This window comes from Lycium barbarum, chromosome 4 (genome assembly GCF_019175385.1).
Source record: "Lycium barbarum isolate Lr01 chromosome 4, ASM1917538v2, whole genome shotgun sequence".
Lineage (NCBI taxonomy): Eukaryota > Viridiplantae > Streptophyta > Magnoliopsida > Solanales > Solanaceae > Lycium > Lycium barbarum.
In genome coordinates this window covers 47,437,050-47,457,437 of record NC_083340.1, presented here as the reverse complement: position 1 = coordinate 47,457,437, position 20,388 = coordinate 47,437,050, and the positions used below count along the sequence as shown (strand labels likewise).

Below are 20,388 nucleotides of genomic sequence, written 5' to 3'. Positions count from 1 at the left end.
CTTATTTAATTAGAGGTAGTTTAGTCAAATTATCTATTTTTATCTAAAAATTAGTATTTTCTTAAGAAGCGTGCAAATAGCTAAGTGGACTTTTTTTTAATCCGGATGGAGTATTTGTTACAATGAATTCTTATTTTTATCATCAAGTTGTTCTAGTCACATTTTGGGACCTGCATACGGACATGGCTAAGGGCCCGTTTGACTTAGCTTAAAAAAAACAGTTTATAAATTGAAAACAACAGCTTATAAGTTGAAAACAGTTTATAAGTCAATAAAAAATAAATTGGGATATCCAACTTATTTCTTTTTTGGCTTATTTTTAACATAAAATGGCTTATAAGCTGACCGGCAAACCAAACACTCAAAAAGGCTGAAAACAGCTCTGCAACTTATAAGCTAAGCCATACAGGCTCTAACTTCAACTTTCAAGATTACGACTGGAATTTTATTCTTAAGATAAGATTTTGTGCTCGACCATAATTTAGGTAACATGTTGAGCAATTTTTTATGTTTGACATTTGATATTTTTTACTTTTAAAGTTAATGAAAATTTTAATTTTATTAATCAGACATGTTAAACATCCGAAATGATCCTGAAATAATAGCAAAAATGAAGAGTCTGAAAAGAAAAAATATTTAACTACTATGCCTTAGATTTTTAGGGAAAAACTTGCTCCTAGCTTGGTGACCCTACTTTTCAGTGCCGTTGTCAATTGATTCAGCAATTAGGTGTTCTGAAATATTAACTGGCCTATTTAAATAACTAATAATAATTACCTTACCACCATACTTAAGGGATGCTTGAAGTCTTGAGGCACTTGACATGGGCATATCTAAACAGTTTTGTGTTAGACAAGAAAGACAAAAATGAATCTAGCTAACTCCAAATCTTAAGGGATCATGCATGAACGATTTTCTTACCTTTTTTTAATTAAATAAATTTGTTGGATTTCATTGGATTGGACCAAAGTGTTGTCTTTTTCTAGTTAAATGGCTGCACATGTTTCGTGCCGTCTTAGAGAATGGACAATTTGAATTGAAAACTCTATATTTTGGGGTTAGAACTTTTAGACGTATAGATGTAGCAACTTTCAACTTGTGATTGGTTAGTTATTTTACTCCTAGCTTCTTGAGATTTCTACTAGACTTGTCATTTCTTAAAAATATGATTTGTTGTCAAATCAATTTTAATTGTCTTTGGGTCTTAGTATTTTTTTGTTATATTTGACATAAATGTATTCCGTATGAGAACTTAAAGTATATTTTAGTAATTTTATACATACATGTAATATATAAAACTTTGAACTTTAATAATATTTATTATTAATGAGATTCTAATATAAATATACTTGACAATGGCGAAATCTATCATTTTCATATTGAGTGTCGTTATTTAAGTCTAGTGAACAAAATAAAATAGAAAATGTTAATTTCAACAATTTCTAAGAATATTGATAAACGTGTTTTTGGCCGACTCTCAATAGGAAAAATAAGGTCGAACCAAACGGGGCACGCTTAATATGTTACAACTGGTCACAATTATTTTTACAATTAAATGTGCATATGATTTTCAAATAATAATAGTGATACATGAAATAAGATATGGGAGAGTGTAGGGATCTAGTAGCACGGTTGGTTGGCTACCTGAACTCTTACCTTGTTGGTGAGGATTTGAATCCCCGCATTGTAATCCCTTTCCGTATTTCCCTTCCCCTACCCCCATGTAATTAAAAAAAACAATTTAAAAATAAAAAAAGATATGGGAGAGTTAGTTGTTCTTTAAATGCTTTCCATTCAAAGGATGAATTGGTAGGTAGAGTTTCTTATTTCATTCTCTTTGTGGTTGGTAGGATTGGAATGAGATATTATTATATGATTTTAATCCCTTCTCTTTAAGACCAATAATAATAGGCAGTTCTGATGCGAGATCGCACATGCGTCATTAACACCCATGTGTACCACATGCATTTCTTTATTCAAGTCAATGTCTATCTACCATTTCGTCTCTCATTCTTTCTTATTTTATTTTTTTCAATTTTTCATTTTATTTACTTTTAAGACCTTCAGATTGGGGTTGTTGGATTGGGTCACTCCCAAAACCCAGATGGTATTCGTGAGAAAAAGAGTGTGTTTAATCAGGAAAATTTCCTAAAATCCCTTCAAACCCCTAAAACAGTAGTCCTAGCTACCAAGTTAAACAAGTAACCTCCAATTAATGACCGAGTCCAGCAACTGGGGGGGCTGCTGAAGGAAAGATTTTTTCATTGTTCAGCTAACTGACAATACGTTTCATATTAATATATGTTAATTAGTATTTCATGTCTTGTTATTTTAGTCATTTCTCACTTTCGGCTGTGTTCTTAAGATTAGAATGCATATAGTAAATTACCTCTGATTTTGTACCCATGGAGGAACAGGAACCTCTAATGGTTTGACCAATATCTTAAAGAGCAAAGTTTGGACGTGTATCATATCTTTTTTTCGTGACATATTTTGTCTCAACTTTCTTTTAAGTATTTAGAGTACACACTATATTATGTGCTTTAGAAATGTGGTACTACAATAAAATCATTTTTAGTATAATTGCACTATTATCCAACTTGCTAAGTAGTAAAGTAGAATTGATTCTTCAGACCTTTTCTAATCAACAGTCATCCATGGCGGAGGATGGGTGTTAGGGAAGTCAACCTATATATAATTAAAAAGAACCAGTACACGGAGGAAGACATAAACCTTAGCCTCCAGAACATGATGACAAATGATAGAATTCATTTTTATATACATCTGATTACAAATGTTTGCCTAACTTGATCGAGGTTACCTCCATCACATTTTGACTACTATAAGCTTCACAAAAGGATGCCATACACACAGTTAACAAAACTATACAAGATTCAGTACTACCACTGTATCTAGTGTTAGCATCATTATAACAAAATGATTCTTCCTTGGTTTTATTCTGAAGTTTGGGGTACCATCTCGATCAAGTTTCACTGTTGATTTCACTATTTCTGGCAGAGATATAGCTTCATCAAATGTAACTTGATCTCTCAATCTTTCCCCATATTAGCTAGTTAATCAGCAGCCATACTGCCCTCTCGGTATGTGTGGACAAAAACAAAATTACACTACTTGAGAGGTAAACAATCTGATCAATGACATGTTGGATTTGTTGTTAATCATGTTAATAATCAGCTGGGGATCAGATTCCACTATCACATAAAAGGAACTTATGCTAACACACAGTTTCATACCCTGTAAAAGAGCTTTGGCCTTGGCCATTTTGTTACTGAATTGGCCATAGTATTCAGCGTAGGCCAGGACAAGGCAGCCAAGGTTGCCTCTAATGATACAACATCCTCCAGAGCTTCCCCTATCCCCTGTACAACAGCCATCAATGTCTAGTTTTAGCCAACCAAACGCAGGCTTATTCCATTTAACCAGGTGACTACTGGTTGTTTGTTTTGCCTTCTCCACTGCATTACACATCAAATTCCAGGATAAAGGCGATTGGACTGTGGCAAATTGGCTATTTAATAGAATGGTCATGTTTTTACAGACCTGCTGAACAATAACTCTGCCAGACATGCAAATATTGTCATACCATCTATTTTTCCATATCTCCCAGCATATAACTGTTGGGAGGCATTGTAATAGCACTGCATGGATATCATATTAGCCTTAGATAGCCACCAAGATATGAGTAATTGCCTCATGTTTACAATGCCACAACTTTGACCAAAGAAGGACCAAACATGCTTTGCAATCTGGCTCATACAAAAACATGATTGTCTCTTCATTATGGTAGTACAGCAGGAACATTCAGATCGTAGCATCTTAGCAAATATCTGTATCACTTCAAACCAAAGGCAGATCCAGGTTTTGAAGTTTATGGATTCCTACAAAGATTTCAAGTTAACATAAAATAATAATTGGATTCACAATCAACTATTTATAAAAAAGATTATGGATTTCTTAATACAAATACATGGTATGAACAAAAGCTACTGGGCTACCCTAAACCCATATCTTAAGGGCTAGATCCGCCTCTGCTTCAAACCTAAGAGTGTTGGATTCAACAGAGATGATTCTTATGTAGTCTTTTATGCTTTGTCCTTCTCTTTCCTAATTAATGGAAGAGGTGATTGCCTGTATCAAAATGTGATTCCAAGTACAAGCAGGAATAGCCTAGATTATGTTCTAACATTAGTATGGTTGATACTATTGACATTAACACTTGAAAACTGTGCAACAGTCTATAATTTAGCATATTATTGGGCTTTAGATTTTTAACACTTAATCAACATTAACATTCTCTAAAAAAAAAAAGATTTTTAACACTTAAGAGGAGAAAACTCTCACTAAATAACGTATTCAGCAAATAAGATATAACTGTATGAAGGTAATAGTGGTGGACATATCTCAAAGTTCTAGACCATCAGGCAGAAAGAGACTCCATCCTGAACATGGAAGGAAAGCTGGTTTGTCAATGCTCGAGTTAATCAGAAAACATCATATATCTGGCTTGTTCTGAAACGACAAACGGTCATAAGAAACGAGCACCATGAGACTAGTACAGCCAAATTCTCAATGAATCCCATTCAACTTCTGAGACGAACAAGTAGGTGCCTCAAAACGAATTAGGTTCTCCATTTGATTTTATGATGCTTGTTGGCCGAGGCACGATCTTGGAAGCAAAAACTCTACAGCAACAAATATATAATATTCACATATTGAAAACCCCACATATTCTGAGCGCTCTCTCTCTCTAGGAAAACCAACCAAACCTAAGGGTCTTCTTCCCACCCCCAACTCCCTCGCCTACCCCCACCCCACCCCCCAACTCCGGCCAGCAACCTCCCGGTGGCCTCCCCAGGTAAGTTTTCTCTCTCCTAGGGTTTGTGACAGCCCTATACCCACCTCCACCCCCACTCCTCTTCTTCCCCTATCTTCCTTCTCTTCTTTTCTCTTCTCTCCTCTCCTTCCTTCTCTCTGGTCCGACAGATTCGAGCTTCCCGCCGTGAACAGTGTTTCCTGCGTGAACAGTGATTCCGGCGTGAGCAGGTTTTGTCTAACTGGAGTTGGTACCTCCGGTTTTTTTATTTTTATTTTTATTTTTTTAATTCTTTGTCTTTTATCCTTGCAGCTAATTTGCATTCTTGCATTACTTGTTTCGTTCTTGTCGCAGTAGTTACACTTTCATCTAGATTATTGCTAACTTGTGTTTTAGTATTGATTCCTGCCTGGTCGAGTAGTTTATATTTGCTTTACTGGCTTTGGTAGACGATGGTGGACTAGGGTCATGCTCTCGGACGGGGGTGAGGGTTAGAAGGGGTAGGTGGGTTAAGGGAGTCTCTAGTCTGCGAGTAGGGTCTTGGAATATTGGGACTCTAACAGGGAAGTCCATCGAACTAGTTAAGATTCTTAAGAAGAGGAGGATTAATATAGCTTGTGTCCAGGAGACTAAATGGGTAGGATCCAGGGCTAAAGATTTGGATGAGTATAAGTTATGGTTCTCAGGTAGGTCGAGGGATAGGAATGGGGTAGGCATTTTAGTAGATAATGACTTACGAGAACAGGTGGTAGGGGTTAAGAGGGTCAGTGATAGGTTGATGACGATTAAGCTAGTCGTTGGAGGGTTTATTTTGCACATTATTAGTGCTTACGCGCCGCAAGCGGGCTTGGGTGAGGAGGAGAAAAGACGTTTTCGGGAGGATTTGGACGAGATGATGGGAGGTATACCGTCCACTGAGAAGCTATTCATCAGAGGAGATTTCAATGGGCACATTGGGTCAATTTCAGGTGGATATGACGATGTGCATAGAGGTTGTGGTTTCGGGGACAGGAACGGAGGAGGAGTTGCACCGTTGGATTTTGCAAAAGCCTTTGGGCTGGTGGTAGTCAATTCGAGTTTCCCGAAGAAGGAGGAGCACTTGGTAACCTTTCGTAGTTCGGTGGCTAAGACGCAGATAGACTTTTTACTAGGGGTGGGCGTTCGGTTTTTCGGTTCGATTTTATCAAACTTCGGTTTGGCTATTTCGGGTTCGATTTTTTGAAGGTGGACATCGAACACCGAACCCAACTAGTTCGGTTCGATTCTTTCGGTTTCGATTTTTTAAAGTTCGGTTCGATTCGATTTCGGTTTTTTCAATTCGGTTTTTTGGATATAATATTAGAAGTGATTCCATTGACACTAATTCATATTCCCAAAAGCAATAAAACATAAAACTGATAAATTGAAATCAAAATCAAACAAACAGGATACACAAAAACAGAAAACTATAATCATGATATAGGATTACTAGGTGTTATATACATACTGTAAGAATAATTAAGAAAACACATAAAGGACATACATTAATCCCAAAGACACATCCTAGTTATCTTTCTTTGTTAAGGATATTTGATTTTCTCAATTGAAGTGGAAAATTAGGGATACAAATGCAAAAGAGGACTTATTACAATTGGGTTTTTTTTGCTTTAAACTTAATGGGCCTGGACTATTTTAATTTTTTTTTGGGTAATGTATTAAATTTCGGTGCGCGTTCAGTTTTTCGGTTCGGTTTTATCAAACTTCGGTTCGGCTATTTCGGTTTCGATTTTTTTACGGTGGACACCAAACACCGAACCAAACTAGTTCGGTTCGGTTAGGTTTGTTGAAGTTTCGGTTCGGTTCGATTTTCGGTATTTATGCCCAGCCCTACTTTTTACTCCTTAGGAAGGACGATAAAGGTCTTTGTAAAGACCGCAAGGTGATTCCGAGTGAGAATCTAACGACCCAGCATAAGCTCTTGGTGATGGATTTGGAAATCAAGATGAGGAAGAGAAAGAGGGTCGTGGACGACAGGCCTAGGATCAAATGGGGGAGTTTGACCATGACGGGTGCCCTGGAGATGGGGGAGAAGTTGAGGGCTATGGGAGCGTGGGAGAGTAGTGGGGAGGCGACCAACATGTGGGATAGGACGGCCAGTTGCATTAGGGAAGTAGCTAGAGAGGTGCTGGAGGTCTCGAAGGGTAGCCGTGGTCGGCACCGAGGGGACTGGTGGTGGAATGGAGGAGTTCAAAAGAAGGTGGAAGCAAAAAAGGTGGCGTATACGAAGTTGGTAGATAGCAAGGATGATGAGGAGAGGCGAACAAATAGGGAATTGTACAAGATGGCGAGGAAGGAGGCAAAGTTAGCGGTTACGGCGGCAAAGACAGCAGCTTTTGAACGCTTGTATGCAGAACTAGAGGACAAAGGCGGGGATAAGAAGTTGTACAGACTAGCCAAGGCGAAGGAGAGGGGGGCGCGTGACTTAGATCAGGTGAAGCGCATCAAAGACGAGGATAGCAGGGTACTAGTGGAGGACGCTCTCATTAGACGGAGATGACAGTCATACTTCCACAAACTCTTGAACGACGGAGGGGACAGAGATATTGTGTTGGGAGATTTGGAGTACTCCGAGAGGTGTCGTGATTTTGGATATTGTAAGAGTATAAAGGTTGAGGAAGTTAAGGGTGTTGTTCGTAGGATGAGTAGGGGAAGAGCGACCGGGCCCGATGAGATTCCTGGGGAATTTTGGAAGACTACAAGCAAGGCAGGTTTAGAGTGGTTGACTCGACTCTTTAATGGCATCTTTAAGACGGCTAAGATGCCCGAAGAATGGCGATGCAGTACAATGATTCCATTGTACAAGAACAAGGGCGACATTCAAAGTTGCAACAACTACAGAGGGATCAAGCTGCTAAGCCACACTATGAAAGTGTGGGAAAGGGTGGTGGAGATGAGGGTGAGGAGAGGCGTGTCTATCTCAGAGAACCAGTTCGGATTCATGCCGGGGCGCTCAACTACAGAAGCTATTCATCTTGTACGGAGACTGGTGGAGCAATATAGGGAGAGGAAGAGGGACTTGCACATGGTATTCATAGACCTAGAAAAGGCATACGACAAAGTGCCAAGAGAGGTTCTATGGAGATGCTTGGAGGCTAGACGTATACCTGTGGCGTACATTAGGGCGATCAAGGACATGTATGATGGGGCCAAGACCAGGGTAAGGACTATGGGAGGAGACTCAAAGCACTTCCCAGTGGTGATGGGGTTGCACCAGGGATCAACTCTTAGCCCATTTTTATTCTCCTTGGTGATCGATGGATTGACGCGGCAAATTCAAGGTGAGGTGCCATGGTGTATGTTATTTGCGGATGACATAGTCCTGATTGACGAGTCTCGCAGCGGGGTTAACGCTAAGCTGGAGGTTTGGAGACAAACTCTGGAGTCTAAAGGGTTCAAGTTGAGTAGGACCAAGACAGAGTACTTGGAGTGCAAGTTCAGTGATATAGTGCATGAGGCTGACGTGGAAGTGAAGCTTGGCACCCAGGTCATACAGAAGAAAAATAGTTTCAAGTATCTTGGGTCTATTATACAAGGAAATGGGGAGATTGATGATGACGTCACACACCGTATTGGTGCAGGGTGGATGAAATGGAGGCTTGCCTCCGGAGTGTTGTGTGACAAGAAGGTGCCACCGAAACTTAAAGGCAAGTTCTACAAAGTGGTTAGACCAACTATGTTGTATGGGGCGGAGTGTTAGCTAGTCAAGAAATCTCATGTTCAGAAAATGAAAGTGGCGGAAATGAGAATGCTGCGATGGATGTGTGGGCACACTAGGAGCGATAGGATTAGGAATGAAGTCATCCGAGACAAGGTTGGAATAGCCTCAGTGGAAGACAAGATGCGGGAAGTGAGGCTGAGATGGTTTGGGCATGTGATGCGAAGAGATGCAAATGCCCCAGTGCGGAGGTGTGAGAGGTTGGCCAGCGACGGTTTCAGAAGAGGTAGAGGTAGGCCGAAAAAGTATTGAGGAGAAGTGATTAGACAGGACATGGCGCATTTCCTGCTTACCGAGGACATGACTTTAGATAGAAGGGTATGGAGGATTCATATTAGGGTAGAAGGCTAGTAGGTAGTCGCGTTTATCCTTTCTTACGAGTAGTTATGTTGCTCTATAGTTTCTTGTCTCTTGATTTCTGCGAGTATCTGTTGGTTTATAATGGCTTATTTACTTTTACTTTCATTGTTTTCATTTTCATAATTACTTTGATTTGTTTGCCCGTATCTGACCTTTCTTATGCTTTTTCTTGAGCCGAGAGTCTTCTGGAAACAGCCTCCCTACCTAAGGTGGGGGTAAGGTCTGTGTACACTCTACTCTCCCCAGACCCCACGTTGTGGGATTCACTGGGTATGTTGTTGTTGTTGTTACATATTGAAAACCCCAAAAGCAAAACCTCACAGAAACTAGCAGTTGGAGATTCTAGAATAGAGTAGCTTCCTCTAACTGATGATTACACTTTCTTGCTTAATTTGACCAAGGGTTATTTCAAGATTGATGGACCTGAAGCGGCAATTGTTTGGTAAGAATACCTCGACAGAGGATATAGCACAATGCCCTACAAGAGATGACAGCAGGAAAGGTAGACAGAAATGCCTTGAAAATATGCTATCTAATGACCACATAGCCTGATACTTCAAACATGTCAAGATCAAAAGTCAATTGCATGGTGTGACTATATGAAATATTGCTAGAGTTCAAGAATGGAACCGCAGAAACCAGAGTGCCGTGAAGAACCAGGAAACCAAAACCAATAATTTGGATGACTGACCCATATATTAATTTATTTGGTGGAGCATTTCTGCTAAGATAACATTCACCGTCTCTCATAAGAATAAATAACTGAGATGGTGATAATGGCTAGCGTCAATGATTGGGAGGATTTCATTAACTTTTGATCAGAGTGAAGCGTAATAAGGAGAAACCGAGAAAGTTGCCAGGTTCTCTTCCGACACAAATTGCAGAAAATGATATCAACTTCATTAAAAGCACCCAACTAACCTTCAGTTTAGATATTATAGGTAAGCTTCATACCCGCTTACAAACTTCCAATTTACCACAGTTTTTCTGGGTCACATTTCAAATTCTCAAAATCAGAAGCAACCATTTGTTCAACAACTTAAAAGATTTCATGATCTGCTGCCAAAGCACTCCCTATTTACCATTCCACTATCTTGTTGACCAGAGAAAAATTTAAATGCCATTGAGAAAATGCAAGTCAACAGCATATTCTAATCATCATCGCTCTCCTTTCTCCATTCTTCCTCATCAAATAGATCTTCAGGTGGATCATAGACTACAATATCTGGGAACAGTTCCAGAAAATCATCCTTCACTTTTTCTCTCAATTCGGGGTAAGGAAGTAGCCCCTTCAATATAACACGATAAGGTAAAGACAAAAGAGGATCAGGAGAGCGCCTCATTTCATCATATATGTGCATTGCCTCTGCAGGCAATCCACCATCTAGATAAGCCCTGACAAGATCGCCAAATGTGTGCTGATCAAAAAGCACCCCTTCTTTCTTCAAATCTTCCCATACCTTCTTTGTTTCATCTACCTTTTTGTTTCTTGCAAGCATGAAAAGCATATCCCTGTAAAAGAACATGTCTGGCCGATACCATATTTCTTTGCGCACAGCCTCGTACAACTGCAAATATTAAGAGTAAAAGTCAGCAGTATAAGCATTATATAAATCATTAACGAAAGTGTGGATAACTTCCATCTCCAAATAAGCTAAAGAAAGGGGTTATGTCTAGGCAAAAGTTCCTCTGCAGTCTGCTCTACTCTAGAATTACCACTTAAAACGAACAACCGGAAGTAAACATGAGAAGATGAACATCGCATCTCTATTGACTAAGATGAATTAACAATCAAAGTATAATTGATGATGTTCCAAGCAGGGATCACACTTGTGTTCAACATCGCCAAACATAATGTTACATTTGGTCAAAGGAGTATAATAGTACAACAATAAATAGATATTACAACAGTTACTTCTGAACAAACCAAGACTTAACAGGAACTATGCCTAATAATTTCCCAATCTTAAAATTCCAAAAGCAACCGGCATAATACAAACATTTTTCCCAGTATGCAGTGAACCTATGTTAAAACCCACAAAAAAGTGGGAAGGAAAAAAAAAATCACGATCTCCTTGTCCCATTCTCGGACTAAATAGTGTTTTGGGGAATCAAAACAAGTAATAGTAATATTTATCTTTCCTACCTTTTTCTTCAAATTCCTTTCTATATTTATACAATAAACTACTCCCTACTCTCAGATTATCTGTTGTGATTATCTTTAACTCGCCCTTTAAGAAATATTAATTAGGAAGGACTTTTAACTAGTATTTTACCCTTCATTGGACTTTTTATAAGAAAAAGTTAGAAACTTGATAGCAAAAAAATCAGATAGTTACCGTGATGGAGAGGTAAACGAGATTTTGTCTTTGGAACTCAGCAAGAACAGCAAGGAGGTCAGATTTAAGTAGACGAGAAACATGTGACTTCATAAATCTCTCAAACCTAACCGCGTTAGACTGTAAGCGCTTAAGCTCCTTAGCGACCATTAAACCTTCTTTCCCCATTTCTTTCTTGCGCCTCCATATCGACACACTTGGGCTCGATGATGATGTCGAACCAGTTATGATTTGTCTGATTCCGCATCTATGGTATGGTAGTGAGGCTCGCCGCAGAAGATTTTGACCTTGACGCCACATTTGCAACTGCTGAGAGCTACAAAGTCACCATGCTACTAATTCATTGAGAACTAGCTATGAAAACGACACATACACCCCTACAGGTTCTGTCTTGGTTACACGGAGGCCCACTGAGTTTTTAATCAATTACCAAAACCGATAAATCAAACCCTTTAATATCGACAACTAGTGGCTTGCTTGGGCAATTCTGCGCCTTCTTTTGGGTGGTCTTTAAATTTTGCCCCTCATATTTGAAATCTTTAAATTTTATCCTTCGGCTAAAACTCATGGGTTCCAGGTTCGAATCCACACACAGTCAAAATTTTAAAAAAAAATTAGCAAGGCAGAGTTTAAATTTCGCTATGCCCTCAGCGGCATACACTTGTGAAGGAATTACTAAAGTTATGTCAGACCCGGCGGCCTCTCAATCTCCTTAGAAATAAACAGCTTTCTCTCTCTTCTCTTCTCTCTCATCTCCCCCTCTACCCTCAACGGTAACATTGCCTCTCCCCCCCCCCCCCCCCCACCTGCCACCACGCCCGGCGACCAGACCGCGTCCGGCGACCAGGTAACTCCGGCGATCAGGTAACGCCGGCCACTTTTCCGGCCAAGTTTACTTTTTCTCCTTCCCTTTTCTTCATCTCCAATTCTTCTTCTCTTCTCCTTTTTTTCCCCTTTTCTCTCATTTTTTCTTTCCTAGTTGTTGTTGGCGCTGCAAGAACTCATTCGCGCCATCGCCGGAGAATTTTCCGGCACCATTTTCCGGCAGCCCCCTCTTTTTCCCTACTGTTTTTTTTTTCCTTTTTTTCTTTTCCTGATCATTTTTTTTCTTTCGCCCCCCTCATCTCTTCTCCTGTTCCAGGTATTTGGGAACAGAATTTCAACAGTGAACAGTAACTCAGACGTTGAACAGTGTTTTCCGACGGCGACCAGGTTCAGTTCAACTGGAGTTGGTACCTCCGGTTGCTATATCCATTATTTGTCCATACATTTGTAGTAACATTTTGCTAACTTTAGACTTTTGAATTTATTAGTTCATACTCTTTCTTGTGGCTTTGCTTAGTGATGGTAGACTAGGGTCATGTTCTCGTTTGGGGACGGGGGCGAGGGTTAGGAGGGGTAAGTGGGTTAAAGGAGCGTCTAGGTTGAGAGTAGGTTCTTGGAACATTGGGACGTTAACGGGGAAGTCCATAGAGCTAGTTAAGATTCTTAAGAAGAGGAACATTAATATAGCTTGTATCCAAGAGACCAAATGGGTAGGTCCTAAAGCTAAGGAGGTAGACGGGTATAAGCTATGGTTCTCTGGTAGGTCGAAGTATAGAAATGGGGTGGGCATTTTAGTGGATAGTGAATTAAGGGATCAGGTGGTAGAGGTTAGGAGGGCCACTGATAGGATGATGTCGATTAAGGTGGTCGTTGAAGGACTCACTTTGAACATTATTAGTGCATATGCGCCGCAAGCGGGCTTAGGCGAGGAATAGAAGAGGCGCTTTTGGGAGGATTTGGACGAGTTAGTGGGAGGCATACCGCCTACTGAGAAGCTATTCCTGGGAGGCGATTTCAATGGACACATCGGGCCTATTTCGGGAGGTTATGATGATGTGCATGGAGGCTTTGGATTCGGGGACAGAAATGGAGGAGGAGTCTCACTTTTGGATTTTGCAAGAGCTTTTGGGTTGGTGATAGCCAATTCGAGTTTTCCAAAGAAGGAGGAACACTTGGTAACCTTCCGTAGTTCGGTGGCTAAAACTCAGATAGACTTTTTACTCCTTCGGAAAGATGATAAAGGTCTGTGCAAAGATTGTAAGGTCATTCCGAGCGACTATCTTACAACCCGACATAAGCTCTTGGTGATGGATTTAGGGATCAAGAGGACGAAGAAGAAGAGGGTCGTGGATGACCGACCTAGGATCAGATGGGGTAGTTTGACCACGATTAGTGCACTGGAGATGGGAGAGAAATTGAAGGATATGGGGGCCTGGGATAGTAGTGGGGATGCGACCAGTATGTGGGACAAGACGGCTAGTTACATTAGGGTGGTAGCAAGGGAAGTGTTGGGGGTCTCGACAGGTAGTCGTGGCCAGCATAAAGGAGACTGGTGGTGGAATGGAGAAGTTCAAGGGAAAGTGGAAACAAAGAAGGTGGCGTATGCGAAGTTGATAGAAAGCAAGGATGAAGTGGAGAAGTGGACAAACACGGAGCTTTATAAGATGGCGAGGAAGGAGGCGAAGTTGGCGGTTTCGACGGCAAAAGCGGCAGCTTTTGAACGCATGTATGCTGAACTAGAAGAGAAAGGAGGGGACCAGAAATTGTTCAGGCTAGCCAAGGCGAGGGAGAGAAAGGCACGTGATGTGGATTAAGTAAAGTGCATCAAGGACGAGCATGGCAAAGTATTGGTAGAGGAGACTCTCATTAGACGGAGATGGCAGTCATACTTCTACAAACTCTTGAATGAAGAAGGGGACAGAGACATTGTGTTGGGAGATTTAGAACATACAGGAAGGCGGCGTGATTTTGGGTATTGCAGGAGTATTAAGGTTGAGGAGGTTAGGGGTGTTGTTCGTAGGATGCGCAGGGGAAGAGCGATCGGACCTGACGGGATTCCTGGGGAATTTTGGAAGAGCGCGGGGCCGGCAGGTCTGGAGTGGCTGACTAGGTTGTTTAATGTCATCTTTAAGACGGCATTGATGCCCGAAGAATGGAGGGCGAGTGTAATGATCCCTCTGTACAAGAATAAGGGAGATATCCAGAGTTGTAACAACTATAGAGGTATCAAACTGCTAAGCCATACTATGAAAGTGTGGGAAAGGGTGGTGGAGATGAGGGTGAGGAGAGGTGTGTCTATTTTAGAGAACCAGTTCGGATTCATGCCGGGACGCTCAACTACAGAAGCCATCCATCTTGTGAGAAGATTGGCGGAGCAGTATAGGGAGAGGAAGAGAGACTTACACATGGTATTCATCGACCTAGAAAAGGCTTATGACAAATTTCCTAGAGAGATCCTATGGAAATGCTTGGAGGCTAAAAGTGTACCTGTGGCGTACATTAGGGTGATCAAGGACATGTATGAGGGAGCCAAAACCAAAGTAAGGACAGTAGGAGGAGACTCAGAGCACTTTCCAGTTGTGATGGGGTTGCATCAAGGATCAACTCTTAGTCCGTTTCTATTTGCCTTAGTGATGGATGGATTGACACGGCAAATTCAAGGTGAGGTGCCATGGTGTATGCTTTTCGCGGACGACATAGTCCTGATCGACGAGACTCATAGCGGAGTTAACGCTAAGCTGGAGGGTTGGAGACATACTCTGGAGGCTAAAGGGTTTAAGCTGAGTAGGACCAAGACAGAGTACTTGGAGTGTAAGTTCAGTGAAGCACCTCAGGAGGCTGGCGTGGAAGTGAGGCTTGGTACCCAGGCCATCCAGAAGAAAAGTAGTTTTAAGTACCTTGGGTCTATTGTGCAAGGCAGCGGGGAGATTGACGATGATGTCACACATCGTATTGGGGCAGGGTGGATGAAATGGAGGCTTGCTTCCGGAGTGCTATGTGACAAGAAGGTGCCACCAAAACTTAAGGGCAAGTTCTACAAAGCGGTGGTTAGACCGACTATGTTGTATGGGGCGGAGTGCTGGCCAGTTAAGATCTCTCACGTTCAAAAGATGAAAGTTGTCGAGATGAGAATGTTGAGATGGATGTGTGGCCACACCAGGAGCGACAGGATTAGGAATGAGGATATTCGGGATAAGGTGGGGGTGGCCTCGGTGGAAGACAAGATGCGAGAAGCGAGATTGAGATGGTTTGGGCATGTGAAGAGGAGAGACACAGATGCCCCAGTGCGGAGGTGTGAGAGGTTGGCCATGGATGGTTTCAGACGAGGTAGGGGTAGGCCAAAAAAGTATTGGGGAGAGGTAATTAGACACGACATGGCGCAATTACAGCTTACCGAGGACATGACCTTAGATAGGAGGGTTTGGAGGACCCAAATTAGGGTAGAAAGTTAGTAGATAGTCTCGTTATCCGTTCTTATTAGTAGTCGCAGTATCGCAATATAATTTCGTGTGCTCGGATTTATGCTATTATCTGTTATTTCCTGTGCTTTGATTATCCTGTGGTATCTTTGTCGATTGCATTATTTTATTTTATATTATTGCTTTTCCATGTCGCTTTGAATTTCTTAGCCTTATCTGACTTTTTTTATGCTTTTATGCTTTTCTTGAGCCGAGGGTCTTTCGGAAACAGTCGTCCTACCTTGGTAGGAGTAAGGTCTGCGTACACTCTACCCTCCCCAGACCCCACGATGTGGGATTTCACTGGGTTGTTGTTGTTGTATGTCAGACCCGGCATACTTATGTCTTATGGGCAGACTTGGCATAAGTATGCCGGGTCCGGCATAACTTTGATAATTCCTTCACAAGTTTATGTCGGGTCCGGCATAAAAGTTTGCCCATTAAAAGTATGCCCCCACCGGCATAAACTTGTGAATGAATTACTAAAGCTATGCCGGAGGGGGCATAACTTTTCCTCAAGGCATAGTTTAGTTATGCCTTATGGGGCACAACTTTTCCTTAAGGAACTATGTCTTATGGGCCAGACTTTTAATTAAGGCATAACCAAAAGTATGCCTCATAAGGCAGAACTTTTCCTTAAGACAAACTTTTAATTATGCCTTAAGAAAAAGTTCCGTCTTATGAGGCATACTTTTAGTTATATTTTATGGGGCACACTTTTAGTTAAGGCATAACTAAAAGTATGTCCCATAAGGCGGAACTTTTCCTTAAGGCATAATTAAAAGTTTGCCTTGAAAAGTAAAAAAAAATAATAAAAATATATATATATATATATGTCTCAAGGCAAAGTTTGCCCCCTCCGGCATAACTTTAGTTTTTCCTTAAGGATTGTATGCCGGATCCGGCATACACCCCCCCTCCCCCAGCCCTGCCTTGCGAAATTATTTTTTTATTTTACGCCTGAGCGGGAGTTGGAACCTAGAACCTCAGGTATCCAAGCGAAGGGCAAAACTTAAAGAACACAAATATGAGAGGCAAAATTTAAAGACCACCCCAAAAGAAGGGCAATCCGTGCAAAAAAAACTCTTGCTTTGATTTAATTTGTTCTTGAAAAAAAAGGAACCCCATCATAGAGCCGGTTTGGATTAGCTTATTTTAGGCCCTTTTAAGCTAAAATAATATTTAAGAATTTTTTTAGTGTTTGGGTCAAAAAAAAAATGCTTTTGAACACTTATTTTTAAGCTAAAATAAGTCAAAAATCACAAGTTATGATTCGTAACGTATGACTTTTGCCTTATAAGTCATACGTTATAAGTCCATCCAAACAGACTCATAATCAGTTTGGTATGATTTTAATTAAAGGAGTTAGACTAAACAAATATTATATTTATACAAATTTAATAAATAGTTTATATTTTAAAATACGGAAAAGGGCCTAAAAGATACTTGTTAAATCTCATGAAACCTCCATAAAATTCAGACATTCATTGATGAACATTGACCTCAATTTGAAATTTTAATTTCGAGATTTATTGACGATTTAAACTTGGTATGTTGGAATTTGGCTCTTAAGCTCAAGCATGAATGACTATACTTGGAAAAAAAAATCTATTAAAGAAGTGAACTAAAGCCGCCATTGAAGGAGATTTTTGAAGCTTACTTTAAATTTCTAAATCTGTAAATTTGGGTGTTTAAATCAATTGGGTGATACTATTTTTAAAAGTTGGTAGCATGAATAACCATCGACTTAGGGCTTAGAACCTGAAGAAAGCAGAAAACTCCATGGAAGTCATTAATGAAGCTTGAAGCTTCAAGTTAGAAGATGGCATGGGGGTGGTAGAGATTTTCTCACACGGGCGGGTCAAAATACGGGTCATGGATGGAATTTTTTTAATTATGGAAGGGTTTAAATTTGGCCAATCAGATCTGGCCATGTAATAAATAAATATTTAATTATTTTATTTTAATGTGACCATTAAAAATAAGGGCAAAGTAAACCCAATAGGTTAACGGCAAGGCATTTTTGGCCCAATAGATGGCCGGAGGGCAATATTGTACCAAATCCAATAGTTCATGGGCATTTTAGGCCCTTTTATTTATTATAATGTAATTTGTCTTGTGGGATTACACTGGGTATGTTGTTGTTGTAAAGTAATTCGTAAGTATTTCTTAAATTTTTTCATATTTCGTAACATATTATTTCAAGATTGAACTTATAATTTTCTATTTTAAAACAAGCCTTTATAAAATTATAGCGCATACACATCTTATAACTCAAATGAAGGCCAAATCAAACCTTGTTATTTTCGTTATCGCATATTAATACTACTTGTTTTATGGGTTTTCATCATCTTTGTTGTTGGTGACATTATTTACCCTCAAAATGTACAGTTGACTTTTTTAATGGTTTAAATGATACGAGGATTGATTTGTTATAGATAGCGTAAATAGCGAATAATAAGTAAGGAAATCAAGTAAATATAAAACAATAATATACTAAAATAAGCCTGAGTAGCTTGAGCTTGGAAGAATCTCTCAATGAGGATGACTCCGAAACAATTTCAAGCCTTGAAGAACAGTTTGTTTCCAGAACAAAAATTAAATGAATTGTATTATAATTTGCTTAAGTGCGTAAAGTGTAAATTGTTAAGTAGAATTGGATGCCCTTTAACACTGATATTGGGCTCATTTTATAAGTGATAATTCTGCAGCCAGGGGCCATGAATCATTCCTCATTATGAATAATAATGATCAATAAATGATCCTTAATTACAAATGCATAATGTTTGGCTACATATCCAGATCGGATACGTAACGCCTGAGGCTCATAACTGCTCCTCGATAATTGATCCGGATTCTTTACTACAAACGCGTGTGAAATAGCTTCCTCTGGGATCTCGACTGAATTGTATCCTAATATGTTCATCTGCCACATGTCAACACCATATCTTGCCACGTGTAACGTTAGTTTTTACCCTATACAGACAATCCCCACACTTCCGATCAAATATTAACATGCGACCGGGATCTTCTCTTCAACCCGTTACAATTCGAAAAATGTTGATCTTTATGGTGGTTGATAACGTCCAAATCCACCCTATTAATTAGAATGGGCACGGTCGTATGCAAATATAATTTACCCAACTATGAGTCGGGGTCGAATCCCACAGAGAACAATATGTAGGTGATTTAAGCAGATTAGGAATTAACACTAACAATAGCTATGCCCGAACGCATCAATGGTGGTTTTTTATAAGGTTTTGATAAAATACGGAAATATAAATTCTAATCTAGAAAGCAAGTAAATTGATCAATGGCAACAAGAATGGAAGGAGGGAAACTACTTCTCAAGTAACGATCCAATCTATTTCACGAATTGTAAATAATAGCAAGTTTATGTTATTTAGCCTCGGATAATGACTCTAAATTAACTTCTTCCGAAGATTAACTAGACTACCCAATTGAAGATCCCTCAAGCAATTAGGAGCATTAAGAACACCCGAATATGGCTACAAGTGGTATTGCCTATTCCTAGGTCAACTTCCATTAAATGAGGGTTAACGCCCCAAATTCATGTTAATTATCCTATCCCAACTCCGTTTTTCCTCTTCCGAGTTTCAAACAAAGTAAATGGGCGAGTTCAAAGGTTAGCTAATCCCTTGAAAACATTCATGAACAAGAATAATTAAAATAGTAAAAACTTACTTGATTAAGAACAATGCAAATGAATAAATAAGCACAACAAGAGTATCAATCTTAATTGTCACCAAGAGATTTCCATCAACAAGGATTAAAAAGAAGAGAGAACATTTTTGTAGGAACCCTAGCCTCCAACTTGTGGGAGCTGCCAAAGATCTGTAATATTTTGCCTTAGTTTTCTATTTATATGAACTGGAATGGAAGACATCGTCAAAATCCGAATTCTGGTCAAAAATGCCGAAAAATCCTTCATCGCGATCGCGCCATGTGTTTGCGCGATCGCGTAGATGACGTCAATCTCCCCTGCTCCCTTCATCGCGATCGCACGTCGATCCTGCGCGATCGCGTGGAATTAATGTCGCGCGTAGGCGCGGTCGCGTTTCATTCCAGCGCGAACGCGTGGATTGCAATTCCCGCGTGGGCGCGATCGCGTGGGTAATCTGCGCGATCGCGCAGAGCAATATTTCCCCAGTAATTTCCAGAACCTCCAGTTATTTTCAGTTTTGCAACATTTTTGCTTGTTTTCCACACTTTGGCTCCAGGGACCTCGTATTACCTGAAACATGACAAAAACTACGTAAAATGACATAGACTTGCTTAAAAACAAGTAAAACTTATAGTTAAAAAGCATCGATTGTGGCGTAAAATCACGCCACATCAGTGGTAAATGAAACTTCTCCACTTCCTTCGGCTTTGATGCACGTCCTTTCATTACTGACGTTCTAGACACGTGTCGCATTGCGATCGGCCAATGTGGATGGTTCGGGTTTTCAAACTGTCTCCATAATGATGACAAACTCCTCAACATAAACCCCGAATTCGTCTTATGTTTCTTTTACTTTTTTCGATTTATAACCCAAAACTCTCTTGTTGAAGTTTTCCTTGCTCCTTATTCCCATCAAACTATGAATTTTCTTGTTTCTCGTTCTCTGATCAATCCACGAATGGCCAGAATTAGACATTTTTCCTCCGGTGCTCGCTAAGTACCATCTTCTTCTGCTCCACTGCCAGCAGTTGTCGACGATGGTGTCGAAGCTGAAGGAGCTCCAACCTAAGCCTCCATCATCGTTGTTATACCCCATTTAAAACGAGTTAAAATTGGAGTACAACATATTGGAG

General features: G+C 40.2%; 1 protein-coding gene across 3 annotated transcripts; it reads right to left on the bottom strand.

Annotated features, from left to right (window-relative positions):
* Nucleotides 1-2,757: 2,757 nt before the first annotated feature.
* Nucleotides 2,758-11,700, bottom strand: LOC132635990 (pentatricopeptide repeat-containing protein At1g62350). Of its 3 annotated transcripts, XR_009580886.1 has the most exons (4): nucleotides 11,288-11,700; nucleotides 9,870-10,516; nucleotides 3,562-3,899; nucleotides 2,758-3,476 (listed from the first exon to the last, which is right to left on the bottom strand). XR_009580886.1 is itself a non-coding variant. In XM_060352612.1 (2 exons), the coding sequence occupies exons 1-2, from the start codon at nucleotides 11,585-11,587 to the stop codon at nucleotides 10,100-10,102; spliced, it is 717 nt and encodes a 238-aa protein (XP_060208595.1). In that variant the 5' UTR covers nucleotides 11,588-11,700; the 3' UTR covers nucleotides 9,827-10,099. The 3 variants fall into 3 exon arrangements, 1 of the variants encoding a protein (XP_060208595.1); XR_009580885.1 differs by having other exon boundaries at nucleotides 2,758-3,899; XM_060352612.1 differs by lacking the exons at nucleotides 2,758-3,476; nucleotides 3,562-3,899 and having other exon boundaries at nucleotides 9,827-10,516.
* Nucleotides 11,701-20,388: the final 8,688 nt, after the last annotated feature.

Excerpts from the sequence above, each read along its gene's own strand:
- LOC132635990 (XM_060352612.1), bottom strand. The coding sequence starts at position 11,587 with ATGTGGCGTCAAGGTCAAAATCTTCTGCGGCGAGCCTCACTACCATAC. Across the intron at positions 10,517-11,287 it reads TCGTTTACCTCTCCATCACG|TTGTACGAGGCTGTGCGCAA; the intron begins GTAACTATCTGA and ends TAATATTTGCAG.